The sequence below is a fragment of the Chenopodium album genome, chromosome 27, assembly GCF_948465745.1.
Source record: "Chenopodium album chromosome 27, dcCheAlbu1.1, whole genome shotgun sequence".
In the NCBI taxonomy this organism is placed as follows: domain Eukaryota; kingdom Viridiplantae; phylum Streptophyta; class Magnoliopsida; order Caryophyllales; family Amaranthaceae; genus Chenopodium; species Chenopodium album.
Window position 1 is genome coordinate 6,978,822 of NC_137860.1, and position 13,481 is coordinate 6,992,302.

At 34.1% G+C, this 13,481-nt stretch overlaps 2 protein-coding genes across 2 annotated transcripts in view; one reads left to right on the plus strand and one right to left on the minus strand.

Moving 5' to 3' along the window:
• Positions 1-13,481, minus strand: part of LOC145619611 (uncharacterized) — a 255,837-nt gene that overhangs the window by 103,442 nt on the left and 138,914 nt on the right. The window lies entirely within an intron of this gene.
• Positions 3,777-9,580, plus strand: LOC145620747 (uncharacterized). Its single transcript, XM_081675455.1, has 7 exons — positions 3,777-3,918; positions 4,253-4,374; positions 4,471-4,740; positions 4,860-6,700; positions 6,771-6,861; positions 7,462-7,542; positions 9,421-9,580. Exons 1-7 carry the CDS (start codon positions 3,801-3,803, stop codon positions 9,487-9,489), a joined length of 2,592 nt encoding a protein of 863 aa, XP_081531581.1. The 5' UTR covers positions 3,777-3,800; the 3' UTR covers positions 9,490-9,580.

Consider the following 13,481-nt stretch of genomic DNA (forward strand, 5'->3'; position numbering starts at 1 on the left):
ACTTGACACAACTCGAACCTGAAGTTGAACCCGTCTCGAATTTGACTCGAATTGAACCCGCCTAAACCCAATAGGGTGAATGACCCAAAATAACCTGAACTGAGATTGAAATGGAATAAAGATAATTCAAAAAAAAAAACACATAATCAGCAAATAAAAAAGAAATGATTAATCAATCAACAAAGAAAAAGGAAAGATTAAGCAATCAACAAAGAAAAAGTGGAGATCAATCAACAAATTTAATTATGCAATAAACCATACGTAACTTTTGGATTAATGTTACCCCATCTCATGGCCAATAGACGACTTGAACAAAATCTATTAACTATTACTAAAACAGAAGATGCTGACGTCAACACTGCCCACGTGCCGCTTCCTTAATAAAAAATTTCCCGCCTAAATACAATGATGATGTCATCTTCTTCTTTTTTTTTTTAATTTTTTTTGTAGAGCTATCATATTTAACATTTTTAAAATTTAAATGTTGGAAGCTTCTACATTACATCTAAAACCTACCGATTTATCTTAGGAAATTGAAATAATTTTAAATAGCACACTAATAAATGACCTCCTACATGGAACTATGAATTAGGGTCTGTTCTCATTGACTAAACTGAACTGCACTGAGCTAGAATTGAGCTGAACTGAATTAAATATTTTATAAGAGAAGGAAATTAGGAGTTGAGCTGAACTGAACTGGACTGAAATGAATATTTTATAAGAGAAGGAAATTAGGAGTTGAACTGAATTGAACTGAACTGAACCGAACTGAATTTCAACGTAAGAGAACAGGGCCTTAGACGACGTTGAACAGATTCCATATCATAATTTTAATGAAAATAAAAAATTTTAAAATTACAACATGTACGTAATTCTTATTTATATTCATGTATAATAGCGATTTATTTTTTAAATTTATTAATTAAAAATAAGTTTTATATAAATCGTACATCGCACGGGTTTTAACCTAGTAAAAAAATAATTAAAATTTCAATCATGATAAATAGATACTCTTAGCTAGAACTCTAGAAGTAAAAATTTAAATTTCTCAGTTCAAAAATCGGACTAAGGCCCTGTTCTCTTACGTTTAAATTCAATTCAGTTCAGTTCAGTTCAGTTCAGCTCAGTTCAGTTCAGTTCATTTCAGTTCAGTTCAGCTCCTAATTTCCTTCTCTTATAAAATATTCATTTCAGTTCAGTTCAGCTCAGCTCACCTCAGTTCAGTTCACTTCAGTTCAATTCAGCTAAGTTCAGTCAATAAGTACAGCCCTAATTTTCTTTGATTTAAGATCGGCCTTAATCATATGTAGGGAGTACTTATTTAAAAATCCGGTCACTCTGATCCCGCCTCGATAATTTAAATATACTGGTTCTACTTCTACTATTTGCTTCGGAGTTTCAAACAATTGAACCGAATTTTGAACCTCTGAAATCCCGCTTATTCTCCACCATCATCATCATCACCGCCGACTCAACACCTCCGGCCACCGTATTTTTTCTCCGACCACCTTCTCATTCCGCCGGCATTATTCTCTGCGCTTATCTCTCTCAAGGTTAGTTTTCTCATTTCTACATTTTCCTTTTTCTTCAGTTTTAGGGTTCTTCGATTTCATAATGTCCTCAATTCTTTTGTTGATATTCGATGTTAGTTTATGCGGAAATGTGGACTGATTTCGCCCTAATTGAGGTATTTTATGTAGTTTAGGGGTTTTATTTTCAATTAGGAATCTATTACGGTAATACGGAGTATTAGTTTCTTTGCATTACATTTATGGAAATTTGAATAAATTTAATTTTTGCTTTCTATTAGGATCATGAAAGCGAATTGAATGATTAATTATCGGAATTTTGAATAGTAATCTAGAAATCGAGATATGTTTCCCTAACAATTGTAGATGAGACAATTATTTTGATGTAAAAAATTGGCAAATTGTCAGAAAATTATGAGAAATTTTATGTTATACAAAAATATTAGAGATACTTTCAATACAGGTGTTGAAGTTCATCTTCTGCAACAATGGCAGAAGAATCTAGAAAGAAAAAGGAAGAAGATAATTGAAGAGAGAGAACTAGAGATTATTATAATGATTAACTTGTTATTATAGCAGCTAGAGAGGGTATATATACAAGAGTTTGTTACAATTGTAACAATTTTCATAACAAACTTTTCTAGTGCTAACAGAATTTCTGACTAGGAATATGTAGGCTAGAATATTGTTGTTGCTGACGTGGCTTCTCTTGCTGGGTTGGAGAGCTAGATATTCCAACAACAGGTTTATCCGGAAAATAGAGGATGAATAAACCATTATATGATAAATTTTGGATGAGAGTATAATCGTATTTCTGTAATGAAATTCGGCAATTAATGAATTTATCAATCTAGACTAAATGTGCAATGTAAATCACATAGCTTCATGCATGCTGGTGAACAACATTGAAATTGTTGTCTAAAATGTCACTTTCTCGGTTTTAACTTAGATGCAATGTTTTGAATTTAACTCTTGCTAATTCATAGGTTGTCTAAAATTTAACTTCCTTTGTTTTAACTTTAAATCGTGCTAATTCATAACTTTGATAGTTAGGGTGTGTTCTTTTCACCTTATTAGACCTGAACTTATATGACCTTATCAAACTTATTAGACCTTATTGAACTAATTGATTGGACCTTATTGAAACTTATTGGACCTTATAAGTAGACTTGATTAAAACTTATTGGAACTTATAAGACCTTATTTAACTTATTGGAACTTATTAGATCTTATTGAACTTATTAGACCTTATTAAACTTACTGGACCTTATTGTAATTTATATGAACTTATCTAAACTTATTAAACCTGAAACTTGTTTTTATAAGGTGAAAAGAACATGCCCTTAATATCTCTAATTATATATGTAAAATTTCTAAAATTTTGACATTCTGTTAATATAAATTGAGATTGATCCAAGTGCATTTTACAGGCAAAATAGTCAGTCAAGTTCATGGGAGTGTCTCAATTTACAGCAATAAAGAAAGTCTCAGTGATAATGAAAACAAGTTAGGAGTGCCTTATTTTATTGTTGAACCACACAAAATGAAGAGGAGCAAAAAGCCTGGTGGGTACAATTTGCGGAAAAGCTTGGCTTGGGACAGGGCATTCTTCACCGAAGAAGGTATTCTTTGGGCTGCCTCAAAGGATGACTTTTATATTTACCTCAAAAGAGATTTTTTTGGACTATTTTGTTGATTAGTTGACTGGTCTTTCTCTCAGGTGTGCTCAATGATTCAGAGTTATCTTTGATTACTGGAACTGTAGATGGTGCAAATAATCTTTCTGTCATAGATGAACATGGAAAAGATTCAATGCCTGCGAACTCTAGCACAGCGAATTTGGAAACTCTTGAAGAAGATCTTTTCAAAGAATTGTCATCTGGTTACCCCAACAAAAGAAATGCTACTCGTAGTTCACCCATGAAGCGGGATTCCCTAAGTAGTGGTGGTCTAACTTCTGCTTCCAAAGTCAGTCTCTAATTTTCTGCATTGTTTCTGATCTATTCTTGCTAGAATGCATCCTAAAGCATTGTTTATTGTATTTTGATATGTACAGTCCACACAAAAGGTTGCCCCTCCCAGCCATGATCTTAAGAAGGCTGTATGTAAAGTGGAAGTTTGCTCTTCTCCAATGACTTCTGTTTCATATCCTTATAGTGCTTTATTATAAGAGCCTGTGAATGTGTTATATCATACATTACAAGTGCGAAAATAGTAGTCCTTAACTAATATATTACTCAGAAGAGACTTTCAAATACAGGAACTAAACAAATGTCAACAAGAAACTCAAAAATTCCTAAAGTTTCGGTTCCAAAGAAAAATTCTTCTGTGCCTTCCATGACCACTATTCATAGTGCAGCAGGTGGAAGCAGCTTGATCCCTCAACCAGGTATATTAACTTTTGCTTGGTACATTTAAATTTAAGTGTCTGAGATTCATAGTTCTATCTCTACATTTGCATGATTTTAAACTTTTTCAGTTTTGTTATGATATACAACAAGCTGAAAATAGTATAGTGCACCCGCGGTGCACCCGGTAAAACTAAAAAAGGCGGAAAGAACATACTAGTGTTCGAAAAATAACATACTAGTGGTGCATCAACCACGCGTTAACAACAAGCCTCCCTTTTCTTTTTAAATTTAAATTATCTAGATCATCTGTATTTCATATTTTGTTACTCCACCTCACTATTGAAGTTAACATTATTTCTTCCCATTCTGCAGCCCGGAAAAGTCTAAGCTCAAAAGTATCATCAAAAGTCAAGCATGCTTATAATGCTGCAAAATCTAGTTTGGAGTCAGTATCCAAATCTAATAAGCCTGCTGCTGATTTGAGAAATGATGTGGTGAGAATATGATGTGTAAAAGTTCTGTTGAGTAGCATTGATTTATAAGTTATAGGAGTTTCGACATTTAATGTGTGAGCATAATTTTCCACATAGGTCAACTCAGCTTTGCGAAGGCATTCATTGATGAGTCATAGTGCTCCACACACCACCAAAGTAAGCAAATGTTCTGAAAACAGTTCAAGTCAGGGTCTTCTGAGTGGTGTGGCTGACATGGTCAAGTCCAGTGATGAAACAAGTAACACTGCAGCCTTGTCCCATGTTCACTTTAATAATGCTGGTGTTAATAGAAAAAATGTACAAGTTCAAGGAATAAAACCATCGGGATTACGAATGCCATCACCATCCCTTAGATTCTTTAGTGAGGTATGAAATTAGGTTCCTAAAAGGCATTCCTGTTCAAGGCTCTTAGAAATATATTTTTCTCAATATAAAAGTGCTCTTGAACCTTCATGTAATTAACTTTGCACTCTAATTCATTGCAGACAAAGGCACCTACTTCAAATACCTTATCACAGGTTAATAGTAAGCTGCCTAACCTCCTCGAGTCTACTATCTCAACTTCAAGAAAATCTGAAGTTGCAGATCGTAATCATGACTTCAAGTGTACACAACTATCACATGGAGCCCCTAATGTTGATGCAATGAGAAAAGCAGGGCTGTGCTCACAAACGACAGAGAAATGCTCAACTTCATTAATTGTTGCCCCTAAAGTGCATTCTGACGTGATACAAAAAAAATGCAATCAGCAGGCAATTGACGTTCAAACTCTAGTAGGAGACAAGACTTCTGAATCGACAAAGGATGAGCAATCTAGATATGATTTTCTTGAAACATTTGAAATACAATATGAAGGCCAGGTGTCTATTTCTTCGAAGGTTGAAGAAAAGGATAGAAAGGATAACAAATCAGTGTGCTCTAATATAGAATTTGAGGAACCCAGCTGTAAAGATGCCATTCTCTTACAAGAAAATAGAGCCACTGATAGAAGTATGCTGGATGAATTCCATGAGTCTTGCCCTGAAGCTGAACTTGTTAAGCCTTGTGAAACAAATGCAGAAGTTCAATCACAACAATTAGAAGTGGAAGTCAACTCAACAGCCATGAACAATGATGCTACACTTGAACCACAAACCAATTCAATTAGTCATTACGACAATTTGATGTTGGCTCCTGATAGCAACACATCAAGCAGAATTGTTGATGATAACAGAACTTCTGATAATGATTTAAATCAAACCAACAGTCCACGAAGCACGAAGGAGCAGTTTTCTGAAAGCAATTTGCTTGCGAATGACAAATCTTCGATAAAAGTGGTTGAGGAAGGCTCTGCTGTTCCAGTTTGCACAGATAATGTTATGGCTGAGAGCAATTTTAGTGGAGTAACAGGAATCTGCAATGCAAATTGCAGTGTAGCTGGTGACTCAGAGTTTAAACGTGCAGATGATGAACAAGATGAAGTACTATATGATTGCAAGTCGCCAACCATGAACCTCAATGAAAGTTCAGAAGTGCAAGACAGAGAAATTGAGAACCATGATATGCAAAAGATAACCTCTACAAACTCTACAAATTATGATACCAAAGACAGTTGTGCTGTGAATGTGGAAGTTGTAGAGATGTCCAGTCATTGCGCTTCAACTTTACCGGAATTGTTGAATGAAGTCCCTGTTAAACTTGATCATTTGGGCAACTCAGCTCAAGGTGAAGGACAACCCCAGTCCTCTAGATGTGGAATATCTGGTAATTATGCTTCTGTCCTTGGTGCTTCAGTAGCTAGTAATCAAGACACAGAAATTACTAAAGACTCAGATGCTGAGGCAGACACACAGCAGGTCTTCAATAAAAAATTGCTTGCCAAGGAAATGACACTACAGAAAAATGAGGCATACTTGAATTTTAGTACAGTGTCACAAGACAATTCTTACAGAATAGGTCAATCTAACAACCGCACAGAGGAGGTGCGGGACCAAATTGATTTGCTAAGCAGTCTTCCCAACAACGGCAATGAAATTACTTCTAAAACTACTCATCTGGAATTTCAATCATCAGGATTGAGATGCAAGGATCAGTTGGTAGTTGCTGTAGCCAATTCTGATCCAGAAGAATATCAATGTCCAGTAAATAACGATGAAATGTCACCTCAAGAAGTGTTGATGAGAAAAACTTTTGATGAGTGTATTGTATCAGATGAACAAGGGTGCAATGACTGCAATCTCTCACCAAGGAAAGCTAGGTTGAATGTTTCCCAACATGTTGAGAATATAACTGATGTAAGAACATGCAGTAGTGAAGTTATAGATAACGAGGATGCAGATACAAAACAGTAAGTGTCGTAGAGTTCTTGATGTCTTATTCATAAGTTGTTCAGTCTCTTATACTAGTCCAATATTCAGGAGGACAGAAAACCAAAAGTCAACAAGACCACCACCAAATGTTGTTCCATTCTCAGATGAGTGGCTTGCTGTTATTGAATCTGCTGGAGAGGTAAACCATTTTAATCATAAAGTTAGACTTGAAAAGTTCTATACTTATCACAGTCATGTAGACCACTCAGACCAGTAAAACACTCGTTTATTAATTTACATGTTTCACTATGCAGTTGTTCCTAAAAACTCCATTTAACTTGTCATAAGGTTTCTGTAATATCTTATAACTTATTGGTCATAGTTCTAATCTAACACTATCTTGTCTTTTACAAGTTTCCAGATGGGGAACCTTCATCTATTATATTGACTTGACTTTTTATATCCAGTCCTATGTTTGACACTTTTACTGAATATCGTTTAATAAAAATTACATATATTTTAGTATATGTATCGTGTCTAAAAAGATATAAAGAAATTGTTCTGAGAGTATGTTAGCAAAACACTAATAAAGTTCAACAGAACATTTAACTTTCCTTCCCTTCTGTCTGTAGAAAACTGAGTAAAACGTAGGATTTTTTGACATGTTTCCAGAGTTCAGTTGTACTTGAATTAAAGTAATGTATCTGAAACAGCAATGAGACAGTTCTTTGTCTTCTAGTATTTGATCCTTCCTCGACTCAGTTTTTCATGTTATCCTAATGCTGCTTCATTGTGGCAGGAAATTTTAACGTTGAAGACTGGTCCTGTAAAACATTCGCCTCCTGACAAGTCAACACTTGAACCTAGTCCATGGTCACCGGTATGAGTCTCCTGATTGTTGCCTCTCTTTATTTGAATATTGATGCAAATATAAAGACATATGGCTTGAATGGTTAAATGATGATATCTAAATCCATCGGCAATATAATTAAGTAGGTGTAAGACATGGTGCTTTGCTTCTTAGGTGTCCTAATTGCTCAGTATAAAACTACTAATCTATCAATGCCTGCAGAACTTTCTATGCTTTAGCTCTTGCTTGATCTATTTAATCCCGTGGCTGATTGATCAATGCAGCTCTGTCACCCTAAACTCCTAAAGCAATTGAACCTTAAAAACATGAAATTATGACTTGTAATCATTAAACCCTGGCGCTTTTGCATCTTTTTCTCCTCAAAGCTTGGTCAAATTCTGTAAGTGTTAAATCCTGGCAGAAGTTGACAAGCAGAAACTTAATCATTGGCAAAATGTATGCTGAATTGCTGATGACTCATTAGTTGAGTACAGAAGGGTATACTTTCATCCCTAACACCCACGTAGTTAGCTTAACACCTTATATATCGAAGGAATTTATTTTACTGTTACCAATTATATTTAACTGTATTGTTTGCATCAAAAAATATTTAACTGTATTGTAGTCTTGTACAGAAATTGACAGTCGGAGTCACCAAACTCTCAATTTCTGTTTTAATAGCCAATTCTTCCGCTCTCATCCATTTCCTCATTTTTCTTAAACTTCAATTTTATTTGACCAGAGTTTTACTGTAGGTGAGGATGTTTCCTGATTTATTCTCTGCCCAATACCTGAAAATTGTTCTATATGCAAATATGTAAACCGATTTTTTAATGTGTGCCATATCTGATACGTGTCAGTACCATTTTATGCTTACTCACTGAAAAGACTACCTTTTCATATTGAGAGTGGTCTTCATTGTAAATGATGTAATTTTAAAAACCTGACTGGTCTACTCCTACCACCAGTTGCTTCAACCATATAGATATATGGGAGAATGATCCAATTTAAATTACTTAGAATAGTATAAACCCCAACTTTAGGTTTTAATGACCATTGATCAGCATATTCTCCTCATAAAATAAGTCTATCTTTGCAAAATTCAAAATGAATTATAAGGCATTTTAACCATTTGATATCTGGGTTTTAAACTTGTTGCCAATATATTTTGTTGAAGGTAAGATTGTTATTTGTTTTCACAAAGAATTCAAATAAGTGTCTGAAGAGATCTCTTGAATCATTTGGTCATCACTATTATCTAGTTTCTAAGAAATAGCCTGATCACAATTACAAATTAGACTTGCAGCTTTTTTCTTTGCCATTATGAACCTTCAGAAGGTATACTGTATTTTAGATCTTCATGGGCAGCGTAATGTTGACTTGTAACTTAGTTCATGACAGCTGAATAACTCAAAAATCCTTTTGCTTTTGAAATTTTAGATCTTCTTGTCTTTTGAAATTTCCTTTTCAAACAATCCTCACTAGCCTCTAATTAACACAAAAATCCTTGTTGCTTTTGTTAAACTGTGAAGAATAGAATTTAGAAACTTTTCTTTCCTTGCATGGGATTAACCCAATTTTCCACCTCGTTAAACTCTTTTGCAACTAGTCATTGTTACCCATCTGAGGATTATCAACATAATTAATTGAAGCTATGCTTGGAAATTGGAACTACGACCTCTAATGTACCGCAATGGCTCTCTTAAAGACGAGTTTAGCATTCTTTGATTCACTTTCTCAAGAAAGGCTTGAGCTTCATATGATCTACAAGTTCTCTTTATATTTCCTCTTATACTTACTGGTTGATTATATCATATTAAAGCATTGCTGTTTTCTTAGACAAAAGATGATTGATCTAAATTTGCATTATTTTGGAAACAGTTCTTACAGTTCTGGTATTGTTTTCAGGTGAAACGGGTGATTGGACCATTTGACTGCACTAAATACACAAATGCTCAACCTGATAACATCAACTAGGATTTGTTTTTGTGCTAACTTGTGTACAAGGTGCTAACACTTTACCACGTTTAGAATACTTGATTTTCTTCAACATTCTATTCGTTTACAATTGATTCATAACATTTTTCTCACAAAATTGCCCCCTTTTCCTTTCTTTTTTCTTTAGTAACAAATGGTGATTAATTAAAAGGGACATTAATCATTTCAATCATTATATTGAAGTGAAGGAAGACGTCAACAAAAATAGTTCAATGATTGAACGTTTGGTATGAAATAAGATAAAAGCTAGGGAATTCATTATTGGGAATTGATTGATTTTTCCTTAGTTGAGAAATTGATTGTTATTAGCAAATTTATTAAAATACCCTTATTAAGCCTCTCTCGTTCTCCATTTTCTTTTCATTAATGGGGCGTTTGGTATAAATGAATAAGGGATAAGGATAGGAAAAAATGTATGGGTAAGGATAAAATATTAATTATGATATAGAAAGGGAACAAATTTGGGATGATTGATAGTCACATAAATAGCCTTGCTATTCACTTTCTATTTTTTCATTAAGGTAAAATATAGATTGTCTTTTATCCAAGTATCTTTTATACCACCCTTCCCCAATATTATTTGGAAAATTTGTCAAAAATAAGTCAACCTTTGCTTGGTTAGCTCAAAATAAGCAAACTTTTGAATTAACTTAGAATAAGTCGACTTTTGTAATATATTTCTCAAAATGGGTCAAAACCTGTTATATTAAAAATTAACCGGTTGTTAAGGTAAAGCATGACACATGTCATTCTGCGGTTGGTCCTTTTTTGGAAAAAAAATATTTAATACATAATCTAATTAATTAATGAAATAAAACTTTTTTAAATTAACAATTTTAAATAAAATCTTGAATCATAATTAACAATTAAATTAATAAAATTAAAAAATAAAAATCTCATCCACCTCCACTCACCCACACCAGCCCTCCTCCCCGCCAGCAGCCGGCGGCCGCGACTGCTTCTTTCCCCGTCGCCGGCGACGGGATCGTCGACCCCACCTCCTCTCCCTCCCTACCCCTTTCGCAATTCCCACTTCTCCAACCTAACTTTCCCGTCCCTCATTCCCTCCCCCTTCCCTGAGAACCTAATCAGTCCCCCCCCCCCCCCCCCCCAATTCAATAGCCCCCGATTCAAATCCTTAATTCAACAGCCCCCAAGCCCAAGACCTTAAACCCAGCCCACGAAACCACCTGACACGACACTAACGGAGGAAATGGGTGGTGTCGCCATGTCGGGGTAGGGGTCGGGAAGCAACCAACGGGGATGGGAAATTATTAAACTAACAGTGTAGGGTGTCAAGAGTGGGGGGAAAGGGAGGGGGATGGGTCGCCGGCGCCGGCCTCTGGCAGGGGTTGGCAGTGGTTTGGGGGAAAGGATGGCTGGGCTTTTTTTTTTTTTTTTTTTTTTTTATGTTTATAATTTTTATTTAATATAATTATAGTTAAACTCTTAATTAGATTTAATAAAGTAATTTTATACAAAAAAAATGACCTGTTTGGTAGGTTGTAGGTCATTTGGCCTATTAAAAGAAAAGACTCCTTAAAAGTCGACTTATTTTGAGTTAATTGAAAGGTTACTTATTTTAAGCTAACCACGAAAAGGTTGGCTTATTCTTGACAATTTTTCCATATTATTTTGATGGGATGATGCAAGTATTTATCCTCATCTCTATCCCTATACCTATCACTACTTTTTACTTATTTTCATGTATCGTTCAAAACATTCAAATTAGAAAAAAATTCGTGTTATTAGTTCCAAATGTGGATATTCTTTTTTTAACTGTGCTAATTATTGATTAACTCATAGCAATTTTAAGTTTGGGGTCGTCCTTAAAATAGTCATTAATTTATAGTGACCAAGTAAAGCGGTTTTATACGATATGTTTTACTACGTATAAGGATGACATGATATTGGTTTCTCATAAACGTTGTCTAACTTTTCATGGTTTGAAAGTGAGCTAATTTATGAGCTACTTTATTCTCACGGTGATAGACAAACAATTGCTCTCCAATCTCTACTATAACTTGTTGTAAACCCAACTCTAAATTCACTTGAATACCACAAAAGAATGTAGTGTATTTCCACTTTTCTTATATCCCATTTCTCGATTGATACTTGTATTGCATTGAGGCTAGCGAGTACAATATCAAAATCACATCTTCTCAGCTATACCCCTATGTGGCCGTGTTAGATACAATTTTTATCCCCATCTTCGTCCTACCACAAACCAAGTCTCGTCTCTACTCATTCTCACCCAAGCTAAGATAGAGGAGTAACACATCTAAGGACTTATTCACTTCAGCTTAATTTCAGTTCGGTTCAGTTCAGTTCAGTCCCTCTCCAATCAGTTTAGTTTAACTCTTAGTTTCCTCCTCTAAAAAAATATTCATTTTAGCTCTACTTCAATTCAGTTCAATTCAGTTCAGCTCCAATCAGTAAATGTGAACATACCCTAAGTATGTAACTATAAAACATGCTTTGTTGATGTTCAAACATGAGAAGAACCATAAATATATATATTGTAGAATAACCATCATTTTGACCAGGGACTTTATGATGACAACATATTATTCGATCAGAAATTCTATAAGAGACGTGCATACACTCACACATGGCGCACACATTGGAAAGTTCTAAGATCCTACTTTCTTGACATTTGAAATTCCGAGTTACCTTATGTAAGGTAAGGGAAGTATGATCAGATCTTATACCTCAAAATTTAAGGACATGGTGATAAAGTTTTATGATATCATGCCAATTTTGCAAAAGTATACTGATATGATGTCACTGTTTTAAAAGTATAATGATATCATGCATAAATTTTGTATCATTTGTACCTTTTGCTCGATGTTAACATATAAAAGTATGTAAGTAATACTCCGATTAGGCTTGTTATCATTTTAAGGTTAAACTCCGATTAGGCCACATGTGCACCTACGGAGTACAATAGTTGATAACTCATCTAAATACTAGCCCGATATGTAACTGATTTTAAAAAATCCGATTTAAACTTTGATTCGTTTGAACACATTTAACATGACTTAAATTTTAAATAAACTTGGCCCCATCTCAAAAAACCCAAGTTAAGCATTTGAATTTAAAATTCTAAGGTCATCTATAGACAAAACATAAACTCAATTACATAATCTAATAAACTAATACTCAATATTATTCTCAATATTATTATATGCTGATCAAAGTGTTACGACTAATTTCAATACAAGAGGAATATATTTGTTTCTATTGTTTTTAAAAATAAAATAAAAATGAAAAACCAATCCACTAGAAGAAAAGTGTCCCTTGTGACCCCAGCACACGAGCATGTAGCCACGGATTGGCAGCATTACCTTTTCCAACAAGAAAACGGAATCTTGGTATATTTGATGCGTTCACACTTGCTAATTGCAATCCTTTTTCATGCCAAAAATCATACCATTACTTTTTTGTTCCTTTCAATTTGAATATGACGTCTTTACCTTTAATACCAATCTCATTCATGTTTTGATGAGAGTTTACTATGCAAGTCAATTATGACAGTTACATATTTGTGTTCTTATAAGCACCAGAATCATGGAAATTGATTTAAAAAATGGAACTTGGCAAATTTCATTTTTGACAACACATTATAGAATTGTCTAGATTTTTTATGTAAATGATAAGGAGTAATTAATTACCATGAAAATGATGTTGATTGATTTGATTTATGATAAATAGTTCCATTTAAACTAGCTACATAGATTAAGAAACATGAATTACTATTTATATTAATCAAATACTGAAGTATTTTTATTGCCTAAGATCATGAGAAGCATGAATTATGCTAAATAGATAAAGTGGATGCATATTGTGAGGTAAGATATGGTATAATAGAGAAATTTCATTGTTCTTAAAATTAATTCAAGCAAAGAGGCTATTAATTTGCCACATATGCACCCATGGGTGGTCTATTGTCAAACAACAAATGTATGTAT